This window comes from Fringilla coelebs (genome assembly GCF_963513975.1).
Source record: "Fringilla coelebs genome assembly, chromosome: 13".
Lineage (NCBI taxonomy): Eukaryota > Metazoa > Chordata > Aves > Passeriformes > Fringillidae > Fringilla > Fringilla coelebs.
The window spans coordinates 13,832,370-13,858,154 of record NC_140039.1 but is presented as its reverse complement, the minus strand read 5'-3'; the positions used below and the strand labels follow the sequence as shown (position 1 = coordinate 13,858,154).

Sequence of the window (25,785 nt, the reverse complement as noted above, 5' to 3'; positions counted from 1 at the left end):
AGGAGGCACCGAGGCTGCAGCAGCAAACAGGCAGCCTGGAGTGTTTGTGGGAGCAAAGTTTGCAAAATCCAGTGCTGCAACAGGAGCCAAGAGCCAGGATGCAGACAGGCAGCAGAGGGATAATCTTCCTTTATTTTGGGGGGTTCATTTGGGCAAAGCACCAAAGGAGTATCTAGGAAAGATGCCACAGGCAAGGACCTGCGGGTGCCGGGCCGCAGCTGGGCGAATCCGCATCCTGTGACATCTTGCCCTGTCAAGTGCAATTACTGTAATCTTCCACAGCCTCTCAAAATACGGATCCCGGCTTAGAAACCGGGCATCCACAGCATGAAAGCTGCCTTTGTGCCCGGGCAGAGCCTGGGTGCGAGCCAGCCGTTAGGTGCATGAAGAAAATGAGTTCTCCACGTGCTGGAAGAAGGGAGGAAAAGCGAGCTTTCCCACCCGACCCCGCCACAGCCGGGCTGGATTTCACGCCCGTGTCCCCACAGCCGCCGCGGAGGGGCCGGGAGCAGCGGGGCCGCCGGTGTCCCCGGCAGTGACGGGGCCGCGGCCGCGGGGAGCCGGCGGTGCCGAGCCCGGGCAGGGGAGCGCGGCCAGCGCATCGCACCATGGGGGCGTCCCACGGAAAAAAGGTACAAATGAGCGGGGCGGCTTTCCTGGGCTGCGGCGGTGGGATGGGCTGGAGAAGGCACCCTCGGCTCACGTGGGGCTCGGTTCGCCCCGTGCGTGCCGGTGGCAGCCCGGGATTAAGGGACGGACCCGCTCCGGGCTGCGGTGCCACTCGTCAGGGCCGGATTAAGTAATTCCATCTAATGGGCTCAGCCTCGGGGCCTGCCGGGGCTTTGGGGACAGCCAGGAGGGGATCAGAGCATTGCAAGCGTGGCTTTAGGAGGGACAAAGTTTCGTTCTCTGGGGAGAAATGTCAGATTTGTTCTGAATGCCTCCAGCAGCCTCTGGGATGTCTCCTGCAGATGCAGGGCAGAGCAAGCCCTGAGTGTTTCTTGGCCTGGGAATTGGTGCCAGCTCCCTCCCAGGACAGGGAGGGGCTGGGCCAGGTCCCACAGCACCAACGTGCATCCCTGTCCTCCAAATCCCCTGGGGAGAGAGATCAAGCAGCTCCACATGGAAACAGTTTTATGGAGTCAGAACCCTGCAGAGGTGGCTAGAGAGGTTGTGCTGAGGATGTTGCATGTCATTTTGCTTCCATGGCTGATGACATCAGTGCCTAGAGATGCATCATCCCTGCTCAGTTGCAATGCCCTGTCTGGAATAAGACTTCCATAGCTCACTTCCCAGCTCTAAGAGAAACATCCTTGGGCACCACACTAGATAGTAACTTCCACTGGAATAGGGACAGCTGTGACCCTCTGCCCCAGCAGGGACCCTTCACGCTCAGCTGAGCATGACTGTGGCCTTCAGCGGTATGGGCACTAAGTGCCTTTCAGAATTTTGCCAGCTTGCTGGACTTTCTTCCAAAACCAAAGCTAGACACTCTTGCAGGTCAAGCATGTGAAAAAGCAACACACTGGCCAGTGTGACCAACACCCAGAATCAAAATCAGAGCTGAAGTGGGACTAGTAAACATTTATTTTTCTGGACCTCTGACAAGTGCCAGGTGCAGGAGATGCTGCTCCAGTTCCCATCCCAGGTACCACGGCCAGGCTGGCTCCAGCACAGACGGGAGCCCTGGCTGTTCCTGTGGCTCAGGACTGCAACACACCCAGGAGGAGCCATACTCTGCCCACAGCTAATCCCCAGGCCCCTGCTCACGTGGCCCTGACCTTCAGGCCCCAGCACATTTGCAGAGGCATTACTGGAAGCAGGGAAATAAGCTGGTTAGGTCAGGCTTGGCTCAGTGCCACCCAGCTAAGCCCCGCTGCATACAAAGCAGCCCCTGCCAGCCTCCTGACCACCAGACCAGACTGCTTTTGGACAGCTTTCCCCACTGTTCCCTCTCTCTGAAACACCAGGATCCCACCAAGCCCAGCACTGAATGGCCTGGCTTTGAAATGCTGCCGGGAGCTCGGGCTCTGCAGCTTCCTGGCAGCTCCTAAAAGCTGAGACAGTTTTACTTTCATGGGTACCAAAAGGTCAGAGATGTCTCTCCCATTTCAGCCTCCCAAATGTTGCCTGGCTTGACAAAAGCCTGTGCCACTGCCCAGCTGGCACCAAGCAGGGATGTCTGACTGGCAGCTCCTGCTCCTCTACCCTTGGGCTGATGCTGATGGGAGATGAAAACAAGACAACTCTTTCTGCTGCCTTTCCAGGGTGGGTGAGAACAGCAGGATCCAGCTCTCCTGCAGAGCAGGATGAGTCCAGGTGACAGGAAAGCTCCCCTTCCCCCAGCCCTTGCAGAACTAGGGCTCAGGGACCTGAGGCACAGCTCAGGGCACAGGGACCTGCCAGGGCTGAGCCCATCTATCAGCAACAGCCCAGAGAGGGCTCACAAGGAGCACAGAGCAGGGCTCAGCCCCCCTGGCCAGCAAAGCCTGCATTAGCAGTCTCAGCTGCACCTCTTTTAGGCTTAGTCCAGAGCAGCCCTCCAAGGGGATTACAGTAGTGGATTGTGCAGTGCAAGGCAATCCCCAGCTCCACAACAAAGGCACCGGAAAGGCTGCCAGCAGGGCTCCAGGGACATTTTTACTTTAAAAGGCTGCATCTAGTCCCAAAAACCTGTTCTCCTATCACCAGTGTTCTGTGGGCACAAGCCAACAGCAGGGCTCCAGCAAGACACAGATTTTTGCTGGGCTGCCCTTCTCTTGAAGGGAAGGCAAGGACTTTGCCACGGGCTGGTTCGTGCGTGCTGCAGAGCTGGTGCTGATTGTCTGATGGGCTGGTGATGATTCCCTGCTGATTCCTCTGCTCTGCAGGGCTTCAGCCCCACTGGTGTGGCTGACATCCCTCTAACCTCAGCAAACATCCTTCAAATAATCTGCTAGCACAGTCTCACCAACAACAGATCCCCAGGGTGCCAGGGCAGATGCTCCAGACCCTCTGGCAGTGGAGGAGGTTGTTCCCAGGCACCTGCACCTCTCCACTTCTTTTCTCCACATTTTCTCAAGGCAGAGTTTGCATAGTGGCTGTTTCCCCAGGGAAAGTTCTCTGTCCCCAAATTCCCAAGAGTGTCAGTTTACACTAATGTCAGATGAGCCCGGATTAGCCCTGCTGCTGAGCAGGGAGCTTTGCTCTGTGGCTGGTTTAGAACAACAAGAGGCAGCACGCCAGTGCCAGGGAGAGAGGCTCTGCTTGTTCAGGCAAACCACAGTACCTGGCTGCCCATGCTGAAAACAGGGCTTTGGGAACATCCTTTAAAACTCCTCCATATGAGCAGGACAGGACAAGCACTTCTGGGAGCTGCTGGTGGGATTGCCCCACAAGCACAATTCGCCCCACTAGGGAGGGACCCCCACAGTGTGGCCAGAGAAGTGTTTTAGCCTGTGCCACAGAAGGACAAAGAGGTCTGAAACAGCCCAAGAAGTCCCATGGTCCAGCAGCCCCTGGGAGGAAATATTTCTCCAAGGCAGTGAGCTGGGACACCTCTGCTCCATCACACTGCACAGAGCTGCAGGCACAGTGGGATTTTCCTGGCTCTCCCTGACAAGTATTTCAGAAAACTGGTAGCCCATGTCCCTGCCAGCTCTTTGAAAGTGTCCCTGTGCCTGGGCAACACAAGATCCCTCTGAGGGGCCCTGCCTGCTCTGACACTGCAGCCCCAGCCATGCCCCCCATCAGCCAGGGCTCCAGGGCTGCTCCCTGTCAGCAAGAGGGGCTGCAGGAGCCAAGGCCCCTGAGCAGAGCAAATCCCACTGACAGTCACAAAATGCCAAAGGCTGTTTGGTGGCACTGGCCCCAGGAGCAATCCAAAAACCAGATGGCAACCAGGAACCACAATGTGGCAGTGTCCTTGAGCATTGTGCTTCCTGGGGAGAAGGGTTTGCATGTGCTGCCTGCAAGGAGCCTTGCTTAGGGGGGCAGGGATGAGAGCCACAGAGGCACAGCAGTAAAGTCCCACAGTGCCTCAGGAGTGGGGACATTACTGATTAAAAGTCCATTTCTGGGGAAAAATAACACACACCCAGAAAATAATGGCTCTACACCATGAGACAGCAAACCTCCACAGAAGCCATCTAAAGTGACTTTATCCTGCCTCTTGCCTTTCTCTTCTTCAACTCTTTAAAGTCCCACTGGTAGTGACACACGGGGACTCCAAGTAGAGACACTGCTCTGGGCTTTTGTACCTTTTAAAGGGAATAGCATGCTGTAGCATCCCAGCTCTTGGAAGCCAAACTCATTACTCATACAGTGGGGCTGCTCTAGCTCCTAGAAAGAGATCACAGCTTGATTTCTTACTTCTGCATCCCAAGCATCTAGACAGCACCAGTAAACCTGCTCCAACACCTAACATAACCACTCCCTGCCTCCAAACAGGCTGACATTCTGGTCCTGAGAGAGCTCAAATGGGCTCAGTGAGACAGGGAACTCACTTGGACACAGCTAGCCCAGGCCGAAACTCTGCCTCCATGCATGACAAGCAGCACAAGGGTTTGATCCATGGGTGAGGGTGCTGGGCAGGACACACAGGAGCGTGCTGCCAGCCCCTCCAAGGCAAGGGCAGAGGTTATCCAGCACTGGCTAATGCTGCCTGCAGCACAGGGGATGCAAGGGAGTCATGGAGAGGGCTCAGACTGAAGGGAGGTGCATGATGTGCTCGTGGAGAGACCAAGAACAGCAATGCATGGGAAATGCTGCAGCTGCTGGCTCTGGGATGGCTCAGCAGTCCTCAAATAAAAATGGATTAAAGTAATTAAAGGCTTCACTGGTTCACTCTGCTCCTGGGGGGGCTTAAGTGGCATCTGCTGCCTCCTCCTGAACCCTGCATTGACAGGGATGCTTCATGTCTTCCTCCTCTGCCCCCTCTATTTGCAGCCCATGGTGGTATTTGCAGCCTGGCAGGTGGCATCTCATCCCAGACAACAGCCAAACTTCCTCCCTTCTAGCCCCTTCCTCTGGGCTCTCCTCCACACAGGACCCAGCTGGCACACGCTGCCTGCAGGGATCAGACCCCACTCTGCTTTCACCATTTGCTGCCAGCACTGCCTGGGGCTGGTGGGGCATTTCTGCCCTTGCTTTTCACAAATTCCATTTTTCCAAGGCAAGGACCAATTGAAGTGACCCTGGGCAGGTAAGGAGCCCAACAAGGGGGTGTCATAAGAGCACATTTCTGATGGCAGCCCTATCCTTGACCCCTAACATATGGTCCCTAGTTGTGAAGTGATGATGCCACTGCAGCCTGGCAGCTCTAGGACAGCATGACACTGTGCCAGAAATAAACACTCTCCTTATTAATCATGTGACAGAAGCCTCACTTTTTGCAAAACAACATTCTTCAAGGCATTTTAGAGTGTCTTAATGGTCTCTCTGCAGCATGACAACAATTCACTCCAAAGCTGTTGGAGGCCTTTTGTGCCAGTGACTGATGTTCTTCCTGTGCAATCAGCAGCATCCCCAGAAATAGTGGAGCAGTCTTTCATATCAGCAGTGGTATCACATCTCCAGCACAGGGCAAGAGTAAGCTCCTGAGATACATAAAAAATGGTTTATCCATTGCAGCAACAACATTTAACTGCTGCTGGCAACACTGAGGTGGGTGATACAGATATTCCCAACAGTGAACAGGGCTACAATTTGGCTTTGCCCTGCTATGCAGAGGTGGTGTGTGCTCTGCCCTTTGCAAGGGACCAGATTAAAAAGCATTGAACTGAAGTGAGGATGTCCTTAGGGACCAAAGCAGAACAGCTGGTCCATCGGTGTGCTCTGCCCTGCTTTGTGCCAAGAGCCTCTCCGTGCCCTTCTCAGTGGGATGTCAGGCTTCACAGTCAGCTCCAGTGCTGACAAATGAGCCTTGTGCAGGGGCTGCTGTGGGGCTGAGCCCTGCCACTGATTGCTCTCATTAATCTGCAGGAAATTTTCTGCTGAGGTCTGGTGTGTTACATTCCACCTCCCCAGCTGTGTGCCGGGAGCAGCCAGGGAGCAGGGTTTGCTCAGCCATGCTGGGAAGTTTCACCAGGCTCCCTGCCCCAGGGCTGGCAGCTCCAGCAAGCCTCCATCCCCCTGCTGCTGCCTCCCTGCTTTAGTTGTTTGGGGTTTTTTTTCCTTTTTTGTTGACAGTCAGTGAGATGGGACTCGACTTGCCAGCTTTCACACCACAGGAGGGCTGTGCTTGCCTTCGGGGGCCACAGGGATTTGGGAGGGAGAATGACATCGGTGAAAAAGACAGGCAGGGGTCAGCACAGCACTCATCTGTGTCAAATTGTGTGTTCCTTATGAATAAGATAACACCAAGCACTATTTGAAGCATTTACAATTTTCTACTCCACTAGGCAGCAAAGTGGCCACCTGGCTGGTGCTCCCAGACACTGGCACAGGAGCTGAGGACTGTCAGCCTGACCCCACAGGCAGACCAAGATCCCCTTCTGTAAGCCTAAATTTACAAATTCCTGTGGTCAAAATATCCTTGAGGCTGCTGGCTGCTGTCGTGAGATTGGCCACATGCATCTGCCCCCAGCTCACTTCAACACAAGAAAGGCTGCAGACTTGGAGAGGTCAAAAGACCAGTGATGAAATCTTACACCAATAACTTGATATTTCTTAGAGTCCTTTGCAATATGATAGTGAAATCAGCTATGGTTGTGGCCAGGGATCAGGAGTAACACAAGCCCAGCTTGGTTTGAAAAGCCAGCTCCCTCTGGGCAGGTGTGCATGAAGAGCTGGACACGGGCACAGGGCAGGGGTGGGGCAGGGCTGAGGCACGGACTGGATGCTGTGGTGGCTCCCAGACCCCTTCCCATGACAAGGGCAGTGCTGTGACAGCAGATTTTATAGCTGCTGGCCCAGGAATGTTGGGATGTGCCTGGACACCGACTCCCGGGAGCCTGCCCCCTCCCGATTGCAAAACCTGCCAATGCAGCAGTGTCCCACAATGAGCTGGGAGCGCAGGAATGTGCACAGTCAAGCTCCCTGCCAAGGAGTAACCCTCCCAAACCCGGCACTGCTCTGCCTCTGCAAGAGACAGGAGCCTGCAGTTTCTCACAACAATCCTGAGAGCAGCTTCATCCTGACCACCACCAGGAAGGCAGAGCCCAGTCTGCAAGCTCCAGAGGGAGCAGGGCGTTACACTGCCTTTCCTAGCCCTCAAGAAATTTGGAAATTCATCCAAGCTGGAGCGCCTCCTTTGGCCAATGCTTTCAGGGAATTAGCAGCAGAGTGAGGCATTGGGCTGTGCTGCTGATTTTCTCTGTGTTTCTCCTTACCAAAAACACAGTGTCATCCCAGCAAACATGAGCCCCAGCTTGTTGAATCAAACCAGCCTCAACACCTCACATGGCAGGACTTTGCAGCAAAACAATCAAGCTGACAGATTTTTGTGCGTTGACATCACAGATGGGAAAAAGTTTTACTAATCCTCCGAAGTTCCTTCCAGTGGATGACTTCATTGATGTCTCTGGATCAGTCCCAGCTGCTGCAAATGAGCAGAGATAGACCAAAATTCAGCGAAACACAGGAGATTTGGGCAAGATCAGCTCAGATGGCACCTCAGAGTACAGGGGCATGTACGAGATGTTCTCATACAGAGCCCTGAAAACAGCAAAAGGTATCTGGGGCTTATCAAAAATAATGGTAGAGAACAGTTCAGTTAACCTCTAAGTCACATGTTTTGTGACTTCATCACAAACAGAAAGGCTGGTTTCGATCTCCCAGGCATCAATGAACCTTGTTCCAGGTCATGACAACTCCTTTCAAAGTCTCTGGCCTTAGCAATAAGACTATTTTAATCAATGGATGTGGTCATTCATTGCACACCCACGTCAGGAGCTGTCACAGCACCTTCGGGATGAAGTACCTTTCTCTGAGCCAATCTACTCCTAAATAGGTTGAGCAACATCTAACCCTGCTAATGGTGCCCCCCTCCCAAATCAGACCTGTGGGAAGTCACATCAGCCCAAGTGACATTTTGCTCAGTTATATAACTCTTTATCACCCTGATCTGATAGCAACAATTTCTTACCTAAATCATTAGCTCAGACTTTGGCTACAGTGCAATACAACTGCTCTGATACTGCTTCTTAATGGCACCTGTATTGATCTGAACCTGCCTGAAGCCATTCTCGTCACCCTCTCCATGGCTGGCACTCTGACAGTGCTGATGGCTCTTTTCCCTGCTTTCATCAGAGCAGAGTCCAAAATTACTGTCAGCTGTGCTACAAGTAAACACCACAGCACCCACACGTGGGACAAATAACACCGATTAATGGTTTATTCAAATTGGCTGGCTTTAAGCTCCAGCGAGAGCATTGCAGTCCCCTAGTGGGGAGCCAGGGAGGAGGACAGTGGTTAGAGCTGCTGCTTCAAAGCAGCCCATGCCTGTGATACAGCCTCCAGACATTTGCTGCACAGCTCTTTGCTGTGCATCCGAGCCAAGGCCAGGAACAGTCCTGCCAGGACACAGAGGTGCCCAGGATGTTTGGGAGTAACACAGGACAGTGCATGTAAAGCATGGAACTACTTACTATTTATACCTTGTGTTGCTTTGTGGGATTTAACCCACTTAATCACCAGGCTAATTCCAGCTGAAACAGTGGGTGTCCTCGCTGACATGGTCAGAGCAGGACGGGGATCCCAGGCAGGAGGAGCTGGCCTGCAGGTCCTGCTCCCATCAGCAGTGTCTCCAGGACTGTCCTGCTCAGTGCAGAGGGGCACAGTGTTAATATCTGATACTAGATTTTATTACTGCTTCTTACTCGTGGCAAGAGGCAGTCACACTGCACACAGAAGTGGTTTTCACATGGAAATAGAAGGGTTTGGAAATAGCAGGCATTTTCTGTCCATCTACTGCAAAACAAACTCCCCATCTGAGCCCTCACTGTGACAAATTAAAGCCTCTGACTGCAACACCTGTCCCTCAGCTGGCTGGGGACTGAGTGCCATACCCTGCTTTGTCCCACAGGGAGCAGGCAAAAGTCTGCATCACCTGGGCAATCATTAACTGCCTGGTGAGCTGGGGAGGTGCAAGGAGAAGCTGTCCTGCTCTGCAAATACACTAATGGCTCAAGTGGAGATTAGCAGGAGTGTGTTACCAACCAACCTGTGCCAAGAGGTGACAGGGTACCAGGGAGCCAGCATGGTCTGACCAGCCTACACATCCCCTGCCTCTTGCTTTGCCACCACCAAGGTCACCACCACAGTGCAACCAGCATGACTTCTGAGGTTGTACTGGGATTGCACAGAGTTTGTGCTGGGAGCTGGTGCCACAGGGTGGGAGGGAAGGCTGGGCTGCACAGCCAGTCCCTAGCACCACAAGCAGCACCTCAGCCCAAATCAAGCATTAACTCAGCAGAGCAAATGTTTAACCAGCCTCCAGGGCCTCCCTGAAGCAGGAGGTGAAACGCTGTCTGCCTTTGAGTCCAGCCCTGGGAGACTTGAGCAGAGTAAAGTTTTGCCTGCAGATTGGGAGCCTGACCTGACTGGCAGTGATGCTGCCATCCCAACCCCTGCTGAGAGTGGAGATTTAATAAAGATCCAGGCAGAACTTTTGCTCTGTCTCTCACAGCTGCATCCAGGCTCCTCAGCAGGCACACACTGTCACTGTCACTGCATTTCTATCAGGGGGCAGCACTGCACATCCAGGGAGGGCCAGGGTTGCTGTTGGGAACTGGCTTGACACGTCTGGGGTTTTTTAATACACAGGAGACATGTCCGCACAGGAAAGCTCCTGGTGCCACTCTCTTTAGCAATTAGCTAAAGAGATGAGAGCCAGCAGCCAACATCACTAACACAGCAACTCAGCAGCTAGAAGTCCATCTAATGAACAGCCCTGGTAACAAGAACCTGGCTGTGGGCTCCTCCTGAACCATTTTCCTGTTCCCAGTGCTCATTAATAACCATACAGCCACCCACCAGTGACACTCCAGGTGCAGCATTATTTTCTCTTTATGTGCACATTGAATAAGAAAACCATGTTATTCCCCCAGCATCCCAAGTCCCAAGGGATGAATCTTCTGTGCCACACATGTCAGAGAGTTGGACCAGAGCTGTTCCAGAGCTATTCCAGAGCCATGCCAGAACTGCCTGGGTGTGCCAGCTGCTGGCTCAGGGACACCTTGGGCTCACTCCTCTGGGGTGATACCCCCAAAGAAGTTCCCCCCACAAATCCCTGCAGCATTCCTGGCCACAGGGGGCCATCCCATGTACAGGAGATGGGTGATGCTGGAATGAGCTCCCTGTGTCACCTTCTCCTAGGACCTGGAGCCACTTCCTAAGACACACAGGGCAGCTGGTGAATGATGCAACTCCTTGTCTGCAGGAGCCACTCCAGATAAATCTCAGCCAGCAATCAACCACCCTCACAAAGTGACCTTCAGGGAGCTACAGGGGCAGCACAAAGGCTTTTTGTTAATCTCAAAGGCACAGGAGGCAGGGGGAGATTGCTTACTAATTTAGATAGCAAAGAGAATTGTTCTGCAAGGAGCTCCCAGAAAAAGAGCTTTGCCATAAAAAGTCCCTTGGTTCAGGACAGCACCTCACAAACCCACTTAACCTCCTCTCTGCAGAAGAGGAGCCCAGATGTGCAAGCTGGTCAGGCACCAGGGTGCATCAGAAATATATCCAGAAAATTTAGCTGGCCTTTTTCCAATTTTACTCAGTTAAAAGCAGATGTTGATGGATCAACAGCCCTTTTACACTCCCACAACCACCAGCCATAACCGCACTTCCTTGGGAGCTCAAAACAGGTTTAAATTGATGCTCTTTTCCCCCTTTGACACATCTCCAGTGAACTCACCGACCTGAAACTTGTTCAAGGGTGACCCAAGGGGATGAGCACAGATGTGTATCCATTTCCTTTTCCATTCAAATTGAGCCAAATGGTATTTTTGGAGTGTGCAAGGAGCAGCCAGGCAATGGGACAATGAGTGATGTGAGGAGAGTCTGCTGGGCCATGAAAACCTTGTGGGGCACACAGGGGCTGTGAGGTCACAGCTTGAGCAGAAACACTGCACAACCTCCCCACTTAAAGGATTCTCCTTTGCCACAGCCTTGGTTTAGGTGCAAAAGCTGTGTGGGGTCTGCCAAACCCTGCCTGTGAGTAATCCCCAGCTGGACAAGTCAGACTGACTGCACACACAAGCACACAGACACAGCTCACACATTGGAGTAAGGACCAGCCTGCCTCTCCTCTCCTGCATCTGAGGCCCCATGTCAATTAAACTGAGCAGCTCCTGGTCAGGAGATTAAAAATAATAATGATGCTTTTTAGTCTCTGGTAGCAAAGGACTGGCAACATTTCCTATGTTTCATTTCCTTTGATAGAGCAATACCTGTTCAGTCTTTTCTCATTTCTCTCTTGTCATTTCTTCCAGAAAGAATATTCCCTTCAGTCCAAGGGCCCGAGTGGAAGCAAGAAGCCAGGAAGTGGCAGTTCAGGTGAGTGCCAGCAGCCCATCCTGACCCTCAAAGAGCTTTGGAGGCAAACTGGGAGGGTCTGGGGTTTCAGCTCACACCTGGTGCTGCTGAGCTCTTGGCTGGGATGGGGGAAAGCATTGGGATGAGGAGCGGTGCAAACTGTGGAAAAGTGAAAGAGCACCCCTGTGTCTGTGAGAACCTGGCTTCTTTCCCCAGTCCTTCACAGGGCCAGGAGTGTCTGGGCAGGACATGGGCTGGACAGTGCACCCTCGTGTGCCACAGAGTGTGAAGGTGACTGGGTACCCCAGTGGTGCCCCCCTGCCTTCCCTACCCCTTCCTCTGTGTGGAAATGGTTTTGCTTCATCCCTGACCCTCCTGGGTCTGGGACACTGAGCACCTGCAGGCTGGCACTGGGCAACCTGGGCAGGACCGGACCACAGAACCCACTGAAGAGCCAAAAGGAATTGCTGGAGTGGTTTAACCCCTTCTTCTCCCCCACCTTTGCAGCCTTTGGTTTCCCAGGCTGTGGCAATTCAGGGACAGCCAACGTGGCACCTTCCAGCCACAGTGATGATGGGGACAAGAAGCCCAGCTCAGGCAGGGGCTGCATCCAGCAACAGCAGACCTGGGGCAGCGATGCTGTGGCATCACACGAGCTCTGGTGCCACCAGGACACCCGTGGCCCCGTGTAGGGGCTGCTTGTCCCTCTCGCAGCCCTTACCCCCGGGCCGTGCAGCGCTCGGAGGATGGCAGGGTGTTGCAACATGCCAGGGAATAATCACGATAGCTGGAGCGGTTGCCCTGGTGCCGGCTTGGCTGTTGCAGTGGTTGCTAAAGAGAGTGGGCGTGCGGCTTCCTCTGGGGCGATCTGATTTCTCCAGGAGCGTGGTTAAGGCACGCTGAGGAGAAATCGTCCTCGGTGGAGCAGGGACACGACCTCTCCTCCAGCAGCAGCAGCAGCGGCCGTGCCGAGCAGGCAGCTGGGTGCCCGGGCACGCACAGAGCTGCTTGCTCTGGGGAGGAAAAGCCATCAGCGCCTTCATCTGTCCTGGGAAAGCACCTTCAGGCAGCAAAGAGCCAAGGGAAGAAGTTTCCAGGGCGGCGGAGGGACCGGCACCGAGGAGCGAGCGAGGCCAGCGGCTGCTGCCAGCCGAGCCCAGCCAGGTCCCGGTGCGGTGGCAGGAGCAGCAGGGAGGGACCGGCAGCCACCTCCCCGTGACCTTGTGTCCCCGCTGCCACCGCACGGACCTGGCAGGAGCCGGGCACTGCCTCGGAGCGGCCGAAAGGCACAGGGGCAGGCGGCAGCAGCCTCATGTCGTGGGGCACAGGGCAGCACCTGCCCCCCGGGCTCCCCCGGGCCTCGCTGCGGAAATCAGGTAAGGGCCGGGCCCCGGGCTGCCCCGGGGATCCCCGCTGCTCCCTTCTGCGCGGACGGGCTGCTTCATCCCCTGCGATTGCTCTGCACTCTGTACACAGGTGACTTGGGACCTGGTTTTCATTTTATTTGAGATATGGTACTTTAATACTTCTGTAGCTAGTTGAGAAGTGTCCTTCTGCTTCTGCCTTTCCATATCTCGCAAGAAGTTCCCTTAGAATACCCATCCTGCAATTCAAACCTTCTTGAAGAGGCACTGGGCTGGATAGGGGACTAACGCAGTCCCTACAAATCAACATGGGAGGATATTTTCTGTATTTAACAAAATACCTTTGAACTAACTTTAAGCATTCATTACTGATTGATGTGCATCTCTGTCATTGGTGGGCAAATGTGCAGAGCAAATATTTGGTGAGATATTAAAACTAAGTTTATGATTGTCAAGAGGGACTGCTAAGCATCTGCCACTGTCAAACAAAACTAAACCAGTGCTCCACATGCTGCTTGTAAAAGGCATGGGACATCTTGGCGATTGCTAACAGACTAGGGTCCCAGCCTTGCTATCTTTGCTTATCACAGTCCAAGGTAATTAAATGAAATTATTAACCAGCACACCCAGTCCTGCCTGCCAGCAGAGAGGCACTTGCTGCTGCCTGATGATACAAGCATTTCCAACTGGTAACTTCTACATGCCAAAATGCTAAGTGAGCCTCAAACCTGGTGGGATTTCTCTCTTCTAAACCCATGTGCATGAATGCAACGTTCAGCAGATGCCCATGGTGACATCCAGAGTGCTTTACCTTTGGGGTGATGGCCGGTGACAATGTGTGAGCAGCCGAGGCTGAGCCCAGCACCTGCTCTGTGCTCCCTTAGGCAGGTGCAGACCTGGTGCAAATGGGGACCCAGCCCTGGGGGCTGCGGTGCTGGCAGGGGCTCAGCAAGGGCAAGCAGGACTGGGGACAAGCTGGGGAGACCGGGGATAAACTGGGGAGCCTGGCTTCACCAGTGAGAGAACACTGGCTGTACTGGAGGAGGGCACTGGCTGTACAGGTGAGCAGCCCCGTCCCCAGCACATACTCAGCAGAGACACAGAGGTAGGAACAGTGGTGACACGTGGCAGCAGTGCTGGGAGCTGCAGAGATGTGGCCCTCAGCCCGGTTTTACATTTCCATTAGGGTTTTCTCTGCTTTTCTGACCTTGTGACCCCGTGGGGTTTACTTCTGACCGTCAAGGCTGAGTGGAGGCAAGGGGACCTGGGGTGTGAGCGCCTGCTGCCCTGAGGCAGCCACTTGATAGCTGGGAACTGCTTCCCACAGCAGCCACATCGAGTTACACTCACCCTATTGCATTATAAATACCAGAATTAGCCTTGTTTAATTATTTAAAACTATAGATTAAAAGCAGACAAAGGCTCTTTGACTCCTTCCCAGAGCACACCTATCATTTATCAGAGGTACGGTCGCCTGGTGACAAGCTCAGGGGAGCGTGCCAGCTCCTTCGGTATGAGGTGCTCTGGCACAGCTGGAGCCAGAGGAGAGGAAAATCACAGTGAGGGTGGGAGCTGCTGCCATCTCACCCAGGGAGGGTAATGTTTAACATCTGCCAGTCTTTGGGCTCTCATGATTACTATTATTATCATTATTATTATTAGCATCACCATCCTCCATCTCCAGGGCAGTAAGCCACAGCAGTCATTAGGCTGATGTGAATTACAGGCATTTTGTTCCAGGTTGTTGTAACAGCAGCACACAGATTACTGGGGTGATAAAGGTACATTTTGTGGGCTCAGCTGTGGGGGCTCACCCACCAAAGGGTGTCCATCAAGCACACCTCCTCATCAAGCAGCCCCCACATGCGGGTGCCTCCCTCTGCCCTGAACCCCCTGACCATGCAAAAGGGGCTTCTTCAAACAAGTGCCCAGCTTTGAGTCAAACCTCCTGTCCCCCTGGCAGATGATCCTCTGCAATGCAGGTGCACACCTGAAAGCTGCTGTCATCAGACAAAGCTTTGGGGCTTTCAGAAACTGACATGGAATTCTTTCCCATTTTGCCAACCCTAGCTATTCCATATTTCTAAAGTACAGTTAATTAACACTGGAAAAAATCATGCAAATTAGCAAGTGCCATCAATTGAAGAATCCAAAACCAATGACAAACTTTCAGCTTCATTCTTTGTAGGACTTAACATATAGCATGACCTTTTCTGCCATTACTTTCTCACAATAAAAGCTGTAGAGCCAAACTCCAGCTGCACTTCAGACACTGGAAATGCATCGACAGAAAGTTCATACTCTAAAATTAAAAGAAAAAAGTTAAGCTCTGGCTAACAGAGAATCATGCAAGAGGTTAAAATTAACAGAGGCTGGTTTAAAGATCCCACACACCTCCACCTGCACATGCAAACCCTTGTGGGGAGTGGGGACATGCCCTGCTCCTCTCAGCCTTCCCTAGAGGGGTGAGGGACACCCTCACCCTGAGGAAAGGAGGATTCCCCAGGGACTGGATGCTGTTGGGGTCTGAGGCCCAGAAAAGGGATGGTTTCCCCCCATAATTGCAGTTAAAAATGTCGGAAACCTGCATTACCCCCCAGGCTCAGGTTCCTTGTGTAAATAGCTTTAAACTCGCTCTGCTGGCTCACACTGCTGTGTTGGTTTTGCAGCTGCCTGACTTGCAGGACGTGTATGACCAGCTGCTGTCAGCAGCCCTTCATTAATCTCTTGGTTCTTTAAAGAAGACTCATTCATGAATAAATCCTGGGCATCCAGAAAACCAGAGGTTCTTCCCTGTAACCACAGTTGTAAGTGATCATTTCTGCTCAGGAAGTGGTCTCTTGGATCAGTGGTTTTACAAACCCAGATCCAGGTCTCTGACCCTGGACATCCTGAGGTTTTTGCCCAGCCTTACCCCTTCTACCAAGTTACAGGGTCTCACAAGGTTACAGACAGCAATGTCCTCTGAGTACAGATCCCATTCCCAGAATAATGCCTTCTGACTGTTTTTACATGGGTGGCATTACACAAAGGCCCATTATCTGCCCAGAAATGGATGCCAATACAATGTTTTTAACAAAAGCAGTTTGGTGATCATCTGGCCCTATTGACAAAACTCTTCTGAGATGCTCTAGTTCAGTTCTCAAATGACACAGACAGCAGAAATAAAACACTGTGAACTACATTTGCTTTCTAGATTTCAGCTAAAGTTGAACACTGATCTGTGCTGCAGAAGGCAGCACTGACAGCTTTGCAATCTTTAAGGATGCAGGTGGAATGGGAAAGGGCTGAGGGATATGCAGGGGAAAAAAACAGATGTCACAGGGAGCAGGATGTCAGGAGACCTTGGCAAAACACAAGTCAGGCATTTCACATAGAAACCTGCAAAAAGCAGCTGCTGTCCTGCACAGGTGCAGGTTGACAGGTGCTGGGCAGGACCCCAGATCTCCACTCTGCAGCTTTCTAAATCTAACTGCTATGGATTAACTCCATTTCCAACCTGTTTTGGTTTTCCCTTGTAAAGAACAGCTGTAGCCATGTAGGCAGCCTAAGCAGAGCTGCATCCCTCAGGTTACCTTCCCTTTCCAGGACTGTTAATCCCTTTAACATTCCTGGGGATTATTTCCATCCCACAGGAAGGTAGCACAGGCTGCCAGCAGCAGTGCACAGTTCTGACACAGAGGGGCTCACATGGCAATCCACCACCAGGAGACAAGTTGTTTAATCCTAAATAAATGCTCTGTGAAGAGCATCTCCTCCTTGTGAGGGAAAACTAAAAAGCAGCAGCAGCCAAAGGAAGCATAGCCCAGCTCCAGCTGTGGCCAAACCCTCATGTCCAGTGTCTGTCCTTGGGCATGTGTCAGTCCTCTCCCTCCTCCTCTTCCTCCTCTTCTCCAGGAGCAGGCTAAAACCTTTCTCCTTGTTCTGAGGGGCTGCATTAAAGCCACTCAGCACCTCAAGCAGCACACCCTGTTTTACACCCCTAGTAGAGCATATTTAATATATATTTGCAGCATTCATGCTTTCAAAAGTATTTAGTGCTGCACCAAAGCTGCCTGATATCCTTTCCCAAAAAGATTATGGCTGAGCATAGTCAGAAGTGGAAACAATTTGTCCCAGGGTTGCAGAGTGATGATTTTATTGCAACTCTCCCAGGAACTGGGGGATTTATAAGTACTTCCAGGTGGTCTGAGCAGGAATTTGGGCTTTGCTTTAGGTCAGAAGAGAACAAGATATTAAAATGTCACTTTTCTCCTCCAGTCAGTCCCACGCCCTGGGACAGGAGGGTGTCTGGTCTCTGGGCCACCTCAAAGATGCTGAAAATTCCCTGTGTGGTCTCCTAGAAAACTAATAGAGGCTGAAGGCACATTTCACACTATGGTTGAGAGAGGAGATAACTCCTCCATGTGTGATGTCCAAGCACCTGCCAGGGACCCTGGCATCCTCATCCTGGCAGTCTTGCTTCTTACCAACAGAAAAGCAGCTGGAAACACACATTCCCTAGAAAGCTTTGAGCTTCTAGAAATGAGGAAAGGGAAAATACCTAAAAGCAAGCAAAAGCCTGAGTTGTTGAAGCAAACAGTTACTTTTTATAAGCAATGCTCCGAAGCAGACCTATTTAAAAGATCACATTGTCTTCCTCAGTGCAGCAGGGGGTATTAACATCCACGTGTGGTTTTTTGTTTGTATCTTGCAAAGGACAAAATAAAAATGTCCAGCACTTTTTGCTGATTTATGATGGTGGCCAGGGAGGTGCCAAGGCAGAGCCTTGTTCATTGATCTGCAGCTGAATCATGCAAAAACAGACATCCTGCTGTAAATCCACTGCAGAGACCTGGCATGATTTATACCTCCAGCACCATAAATAATGACAAAAAGCAGCCTGATGGCACTGTCTCTGTTACATGGACATGCATTACCTCAGGTCTCAGAGATGATAGATCTACTCCCTGACAAACATTTTGCACTGGCTCCTATTTGCCAACCTGCAGGAGAAAGGATGCCCCATCCTTACCCTCAGCATAACCCCAAGCTGTGCTCCAGACACACCAGTATTTTTATTTTCTCATTTTTCTTTTTCTGCTCAGTGTAAATGAAGACATTCCTTGAATTGTTCAGGCTGAGAGCTTCTGATGGTTTAAAGTGCTATTCTTCTAGAGAGGCTCAAGGCTCCTTCCAGTCCCAGTGAGGGCTTTGACTTTGTCCCCAGGGCAGCAGTACGGACTCCCACAGGAAGTCAAACCCTCAGGGTGGGTTTCTGCACACTCCTGGGTACATCTAGTGCCATGAAAACCAAGCACAGAGGTACCTGCTGTGTCCTGGCCCCCACACTTTATTGAGGCAAATTGCACTCCTCATAAGGACCTTCACATGCTGGTTTAACAGAACCAGCCCAGAAAAGCTTCCAGTCCATTTCAGTTCCTCCCACTCCTTCCTTCCCAGTTTTTCTCCTAATTTGTATTAGTTTAAGGGGAAAGTTCCCTATCTGCCTTCAGGAACTAGGTTGATAAATTGCTGTTTCTTTGCAACCCTCAGTCATGCAATGTTAGATTGCTGCAGTTCTGGAAATAACCACATTAGCCCATCCAAAAGCTCCAGAATCACCACAGTGCTCCCTCAAAATGCAACATAAGACAGAAGGGGGGCCCTTCCCTGATCATCCTGGTGTCTGGGGAAACACCACACACCCAGACTGAAGGACTGGATGACACAATTCCATGTGTGTGCATTGCTGGGTGCTGGACCTGTGTGGATGTGGGGAAAGCAAATCTGCCCAAGCAAATCACCCAGGATCTGGGTCTTGGGAAGAAGGGACTCCCAGTCCTGAGTTGCAAAAGGAAAACCATACATCATGGAGGCAGGGGAAAAGAGCATTTAAAAAATAGCAGTTCTGCACCAGTGCCCCAAGAGCTTAGCAACAGGACCCAAGAGCTAATTGGTCCAGAGAAAAATACCAAAGTCACTTGAGTTTCAGCCATTTACACACTCAGGTTGGTCCTTCAGCCTTGGCTGGCTGCATAATCCTTCCACGCTCACTACTCACGGCATTGTCCCGTAGCAGAGCACATCAAGTGGATTTAAGATAGACAAATCCAAGATGGACATGTTCCAGCCCAACTCCTGACATGCATCAGGATTTGGTACCAACACACAAGCAACTGTGGGCATCTGTGTCACTGGAGGCAGCTCTGGAAAGGGAGCAGCAGGAAAGGGCAGTGGAATGACAAGGTGACACTGATCCTAGTCTGTTAGCACAGCTTCCAAAAACAATGTTTCCATTAAAAACAACTGGCATTTTATTGAAGTTACTCCATGGAGAGACCTTTTTGTTTGAAAAATGAAGACATAGCTTTGTCATTTGAAATAGGAGGTTAACCACTTCATTCATGCCAAAACAAACCTTTGTTTTTGTACCTTCCTTCCTTCCTTGTCTTTTCTCTGCCTCTTCTGCGGAGAAAGAAAAAAAAAAAAAAAGAGAGAGAAATACAAGAAAAAAATGAAGCCATTTTACCCCAATGAAAATCTGATATGTTTTCTCATTGTTCCAAACCTGGCTTTCATCTAACAAAAATTAGCCATGAAATTGCACTGCCTTAACCCTTGGCTGTTCTTCAGTCCCTGCATCTCTCTGGAAGGCAAGGCTAAACTCCCAGTTTCAGCCTGGGGAGTCCAGCCCTGCAAGGGTTTGAGTCAGCCTGGCACTTGCTGCCAAACATCAAGCCACACCACCTTCCCTTCTGCCAGCAGTGATGTGTGATCCTAGAGGAAAATAATGTGATACAAAAATCACTGGTTGCAGCTTCCAAGCACCCTTTAAATATGTACCGAACTATTCACCCCAATTACACTCCTGTAATGGGCTCTGATTTGTTTGCCTTTGTTCCCAAAGCAGTAGGGCACTGGCCACATTAACATTCAATGAGAAGTTGTTTGATATTGAATCTTTTCTTCAGCAGTATTATTCCTTACACAATTTTGTTTGATTGCAATCCACTTCACATTTTTAAGTGCTTACTGACTGTGAAAGAATGACCTAGCCTGCTTTCTCTTGGCTTTTTTTATTGATTTCTCTTTTTAAAAGGTTTTATTCCTTTTATACATGAGATTGAAAGAAAAGAAAGAGGCAACATTACTGAACAACTGTTTTTCTTCCAGCTCCATCAACCCATATAACTTCACAGTAGGCCTCAAAAATACTGTAATAATGAGACACTTAAAGACATGAAGCTGCCTACACCCTTTTCCTGGGACTTTTTTGGTTCTTACTGGTAAACTTCCAAATTGTTCAAGTGAATAGTCAGGAATAAATTGCTCTTTCTGAGCACCTGATTAGACCATACACTGAGTAATTGGAGGCAGACCTACTGTGCTCCTCATTTAAAGACACAGCCCACCATATGCAGTTGTCTTCTAACTTGTGCTTTGCACTCACTTTGTATGGGAGTTTTTTGTGAAGAGAAAATGTTAAGGAACTGGAAAACACCAGCAGTGATTTGCCTGAAATCCAAGCTGCCGTTCCTTCCAAAACAGTGGGCTCATGTTCTTACATCCAGAACATACAAATTATTGCAGCATGATCACAGACTGCATGGGCGAAGGATGCTTTTCTTGGCACTGGACTCAATCCTGAATAGGTCAGCAGGATATCAGTAAAATCTTTCCTTGACAAGAGATTTCAGATACAGCAGGACTTCCTCAGGCCAGTGTTTCAGAAGCCCCTTAAATCCCACAGCATCCCCTTATGCTATGGGACCAACAGCCTCATCCAGAACGCCCAAAGCAGCAGCTGAACACAGTCTACACCCATGGCTGCTTCCAGATTTAGTTAGATCTATCTTGCATTAATTAATCCTTGGCACTAAATTCTGCAGCCACTGAAGTGAGTGGCTGGCAAGTAATTTAAGTGATCTAATTAATATGAGTCTCATCAACAACTCGAAGGGAGTATTTTTTAAAACCTCTAAAAATCCCACACCAGCACATGAAGGCTTGTGAGTTCTGACACTGACATGGTGTCAAGCAGCCAGGACAAGCACCAGCTTCTCTCCTCTGCCTTGCCTGGGGTTCTCACACCAAGCAGGGTGAGACTTCTCATGCAAACACCTCATTTTTTTCTTCCAGCATCGATGTACACGGAAATACAGCGGGAGCGACCAGATGGTGGGAATATCCTGACTCACCCAGACTACATAGATGGAAACCCAGACCTCATCAAACCTAAGAAGCTCCTAAATCCTGTAAAAGCCTCGAAGAGCCATCAAGAGCTGCACAGGGAGCTGCTGATGAACCACAAAAGGTAAGGGGATGTTGCAGCCTGTCACTGGAGCAGCCCAAGAGGTGCTGAGCTGTCAAAGCTCAGGAGCTGAGGCACAGGTGCCAGTGTCAGACTGCAAGCTGGAACAGCAGGATAAATCCCCTGACTTGCAAACACAGGGTCCCATCCTCTTTGGCTGTACCCTTTCCTCTTTGCTCTGATGGGACCACTTCTTTTACAAAAATAAAGCAGAAGGAAAAGCCCCCACTCTGCCATCCTGAAGCCTTGGCTGGCACTTTTTAGAGTCACAAGCACTGGAAGATGCAGGGCACCCCTACAGCCCCTTTCTGGTGTCCCTTGGAGGCTTTCTGGTTTTTCTATGTCCATCACTGATCTGCCAAGTCCCCAGCAATGTACAGCATTCCTGTGCACTTGAAGGTCAATCCAAAGGCAGGAAGAGGTGCAGGCTGGATGCAGCCATTGAAAGCTGAGGTAGCAGTGGAGTGAGATCATCTGCACAAGGCTACTCAGCAACTCCCTAAATATCAAATGGGTAAATACAGGCTAGAATTCATATTTCTGACTTCCTACCCCATCACCCCAATTTAACTCTTTGGGGGTACAGAAACAACATCAGGAAAACCATACAAATGATCAAGGGCCTACAACTACATTGTTCCATTGTGGCAACTGTCTGAACATCAGTGCAATAAAATCATATTCGGCTCAGAGGCTTTTAAGCACAGCAAAAAAATCTGCTGGCTTTTTATTGACATTTTCTGAACACCCTGAAATACCTTGACACAATAGCTCTTTGGCTGCCTAATTAAAAGGAGCACAGCCTCTGTTCTAAAGGACTGCAGTCATCACAAGAACCAGACACGTATATTAATTCAGTGAACAATCAAGCCTGCCAGCAGGGTGCATTAATCAATACTGGCACTGGCTGGGCTTGGGTTTGATTTGATTTTCCCAGACTCAGAAGAATTACAGGGACCTTTCTCTGGCATCAAGGCAGATGTCACTATACTAGCCAGATATTTTTTAAAGTCTCTGGCATGAGAGTGACCATCTCCTCCCTAGTGATACTGCCTAGTTTAAGGGGTCACCTACCAGCACTGTCTTTGATCTCACAGAGCATTATTCCATCTAAGCATGATGGAACAAAGGAACAAGGAACCCCTGCAATGGAAGCAGCAGAGAGGAATGGCAGTGAAGGAGGTGCAGACCCTGCAGTACGAGATCACGCTGGCAAACACAAAGTACATCACCTCTTTGTGTTCCAGTTCTGTGCCTGCCACCGTGTCACAGCCACCTGTGCCACCAGGCACTGGCAGGAGGCAGCTCCAGCACAGGCATCCTGCACCACCTACTCATGTGGCCCCTCTCAAGCATCAGTTTAAACCTGTTTTGGCTCTGACCTCCCAAGTATTCTTCAGCAAATATGTGAAACAAACCTTACTGCAAAAAGTAATCCACTGTTGCTGGTTTCTTGTCACTCTCAAATCTACCAGTTTTGCTTCCTGCTAAATATTACCATTGAGGGAGAGAGGGGAGAAGGGGAGAGAGAAGGAATTATGACTGCTCCTGTTTCTGCTTTGGTTGGTTTTTCCCCCTCAAGCAGCAGGGAGAAGCAGCTGAAATCAGCAGCTTGTGTAACAAAATCCGTATCTTACTCAACACCTCTGGGCACTAACACAGGCTGATTAAATCAAGGAATAGTAACAAATCTACAGGCAACATTGCAAGCTGTGTCTCCAGCAAGACAAAGCAGGTTTTCCTTCTCTCAAGCCTTGGGAAAAGCAATTTTGCAGCATCCAAATTGGTCCTGCTTCAAAAACCATGATAAAAGCTCTGGGGCCAAGGGTATGGCTGCCTTTACCGATGTTGCTGTGAACTTTGTCCTGTCATTAAGCAAAAAAAAAGAAATTACAATGGGAAGTATCATCAAAAGTGGTACTGGAAGGATGCAAGCACTGGGTCCAGCCATGCTGTGACAGTGCAGAGGTTTGCTGCACCTGGAGAGAGTGGTTCCTCTCTCCTGCCTGCCAGTTCAGCTTCTCATGATGTGAGGTACCGGCTACCCTCAGCACCTGCTATCCTGCCAAGAAATCCACAGCCCACAGGGTTTGATGCCTCTACTTTCAAACAGCCTTGGCCAAAACCAACCAGCCTTTGGTCAACAGAGACCTCCTGTTGCTGAGGAGGAGCTTTACATGAACAGCATTCCCCAGCCCAGGGTACACTGGGCAAGCCCTTAGCACAGGCAGGGGGAGGTCCCCTCCTCTCTCAACACAGACCTGCACCCCCAGGAAAACCAAACAACCCATAACTGCTTCAGGTATGGCAATATCCAAAGTGTGAGGTTTCTGAAATTTGTTCAGGCAACACCTTCCATCTGTTTGCCACACATTTATGCCCTGCCTGCGTGGCCCTGCTGTGTCTCCTTTCCTGTGATCCCACCCCTCCCAGAACAGGGAGATGCATCAAGTGGCCAAAGGGGAGCCAGGTACCTGTGCCATCAGCAAATCCTCCGGCTTCCAGGAGGAAAGGACACTTCATTTTGGCCTCTTGATCCACAACTATCCATGACAGCAGGGGGATCGCTGGCCCTCAGCTCCGAAGCAAAGCTTCAGATGAAGCAAAGCTTCAAAGCTTCAGATGGGATGCGCGGGGAGGAAGGAGCTGCCAGGACAATTACTGCAGCCCAATGACTACCCCTGCTGGTGGGAAAAAAATCGTCATTATTGCACATGTTCTCAGCGCCGCTTAATCCACACCTGACACGCTCAAACCAGTAACAGCAGCAGCCTACGGAAGGTCCCTTTTCCACACCCGACACAGAAAGCTGTGGTACCCCGGTGCAATGGGAGCAGCCGAACTTCCAGCACCAAACGGGCCATACACGAACAGCAACGTGTGCCCACCCCAAGCAGGCAGCCCAAGGCACCATCAAACACCCTCAAACCTTGTGGATGGATTTGTGGGTCAGGGCTGGTTCATGGATCTCCCATGGATCTCATGGAACACAGGTCTCCCGTGTTTCCATTTAGGACCAAGACAAGTTTTGGGGTGCCAGGCTGGCAGTTGTTACACCTCAGGTGTAGATGCTCTGATCTCATTTATCTGCTTTTTACCCACAGAGGTTTGGGCGTGGACAGCAAGCCAGAGCTGCAGCGAGTGCTCGAGCACCGACGGCGAGACCTGCTCATCAAACAGAAGAAGGAAGAGGAAGAGGCAAAGAAATTGCAGTCTCCTTTTGAAAAAGAGCTATTAAAGAGGCACCAGAGGCTGGATCAGGTAGAACTGAGCTTTCAGCCACCCTTGGCTTAACCTAACCACCTGACACAAGGCACAGGGGAGATGGGTGGGCTGAGGCTCAACCCAAGGTATAGCACTGCTACCCCTCCATAAAACAGGAGCCATAGTACATCTTCCATTGCTGCCCCACACAGCTGCAGCAATGTCAACCTCACACTGAGATCCACCACGTTTATACCACTTCACCCAGGACCCCATTACACACCACTCACCCTGGGTCTCCTCTAGGTCCCACATAGTGTCCATGGGGTTTTTTCTAGTTCAAAGCACCCTAAACTGCTTGGGGCAGAAATAAACTGCTTTGGGCAATAATAACTGGACCCAGCAATAATGAAGCCTTGTGTTTTAATGTAGCTGATGCCCTTTTGTCCTTTCATGTGCACAAAGATTTCTTTCTTACAGCTGGAGAAGGAGCAGGAGAAGCAGGAAGACCACGCACCAGAATTCATAAAAGTCAAGGAAAACCTGAGAAGAACATCAACGGTGACGGGGGACGAGAAAGCAGCATAGCTTCTGCCAAAACCCAACGGGATCCTGCCAAGGCCAACTCCCCCACTGAAATCTCTGTACATGGTGGACATTCCCAGCCACAACATTGGGGCTACTTGCAGTTATTAACACTTGCTCCAGTAGAAGGCACAGAAAAGGTTTTCCCAGACCAGGAGGGAATCACTGTGGGAAAAGTGCAGTATTCACCAAAGTACTCACACAAGAGGATGCAGAGAGAATGGTGTTATTTTCCCCCCAGACTGTGGGTGCACACTAACTACCAGCTAACTCTTGGTTAACTCTAGAGACACAGTGAATATTTCAAACAGGGAAGTCCATGTAGGAATAGCTAGGGGGACTCCTGCTTCTTTGTGGAGGCAGGTTTGCCAGGCACAAGGGGACAAGAGGGCAACTGCAGCTCTGGAGAGCCTCCTAGAAACCTGGTAACTAAAAGGGATAATCTGTGTATTACTGAGAACAGCCCAAGTGACCATAATGGCTTTCCCAAGGGTCGCTGGCTTTGCACCAGTGTGCCAGTCAAGCGTGGCTGAGGCTGTGTGTCTCAGCAGCACACCTGTACTATCAGAAATACCAGAAATACCAGCTTCTGTGTGCCCTTACCAGTGCAGCACAGGCAGCTGCAGATGTACTTCACAAACACCTTTAAACAGCATTTCAGCCATTTCAAAGTGACTTTTTAGGCAGTTCCATGATCAGGCAGAAAACACATTGGGCTGTTCCATCAACTCCCCAGGTGGAAGGCAAATCCTCTGTGCAGAAGGCAAAGGCTGGGTATTCCCAGCACAGACGTCCATAGAAGTGTGCAGTGACCAGGCAGCAGATCCCTGTGGATAGAGCAGACAGACAGACAGACAAACAGCTTCTTGCCCCTGCACTTCT

General features: G+C 50.8%; 1 protein-coding gene across 2 annotated transcripts; it reads left to right on the top strand.

Moving 5' to 3' along the window:
• Window positions 1-608: 608 nt before the first annotated feature.
• Window positions 609-24,906, top strand: FAM107A (family with sequence similarity 107 member A; the record flags this gene model as incomplete). 2 transcript variants are annotated; one of them, XM_084214542.1, is made up of 5 exons in its annotated part: window positions 609-632; window positions 11,415-11,478; window positions 20,943-21,117; window positions 24,219-24,375; window positions 24,799-24,906. In XM_084214542.1, the coding sequence occupies 5 exons, from the start codon at window positions 609-611 to the stop codon at window positions 24,904-24,906; spliced, it is 528 nt and encodes a 175-aa protein (XP_084070668.1). The 2 variants fall into 2 exon arrangements, with proteins under 2 accessions (XP_084070668.1, XP_084070669.1); XM_084214543.1 differs by lacking the exons at window positions 609-632; window positions 11,415-11,478 and adding an exon at window positions 12,770-12,833.
• Between the last annotated feature and the right edge of the window lie 879 nt (window positions 24,907-25,785).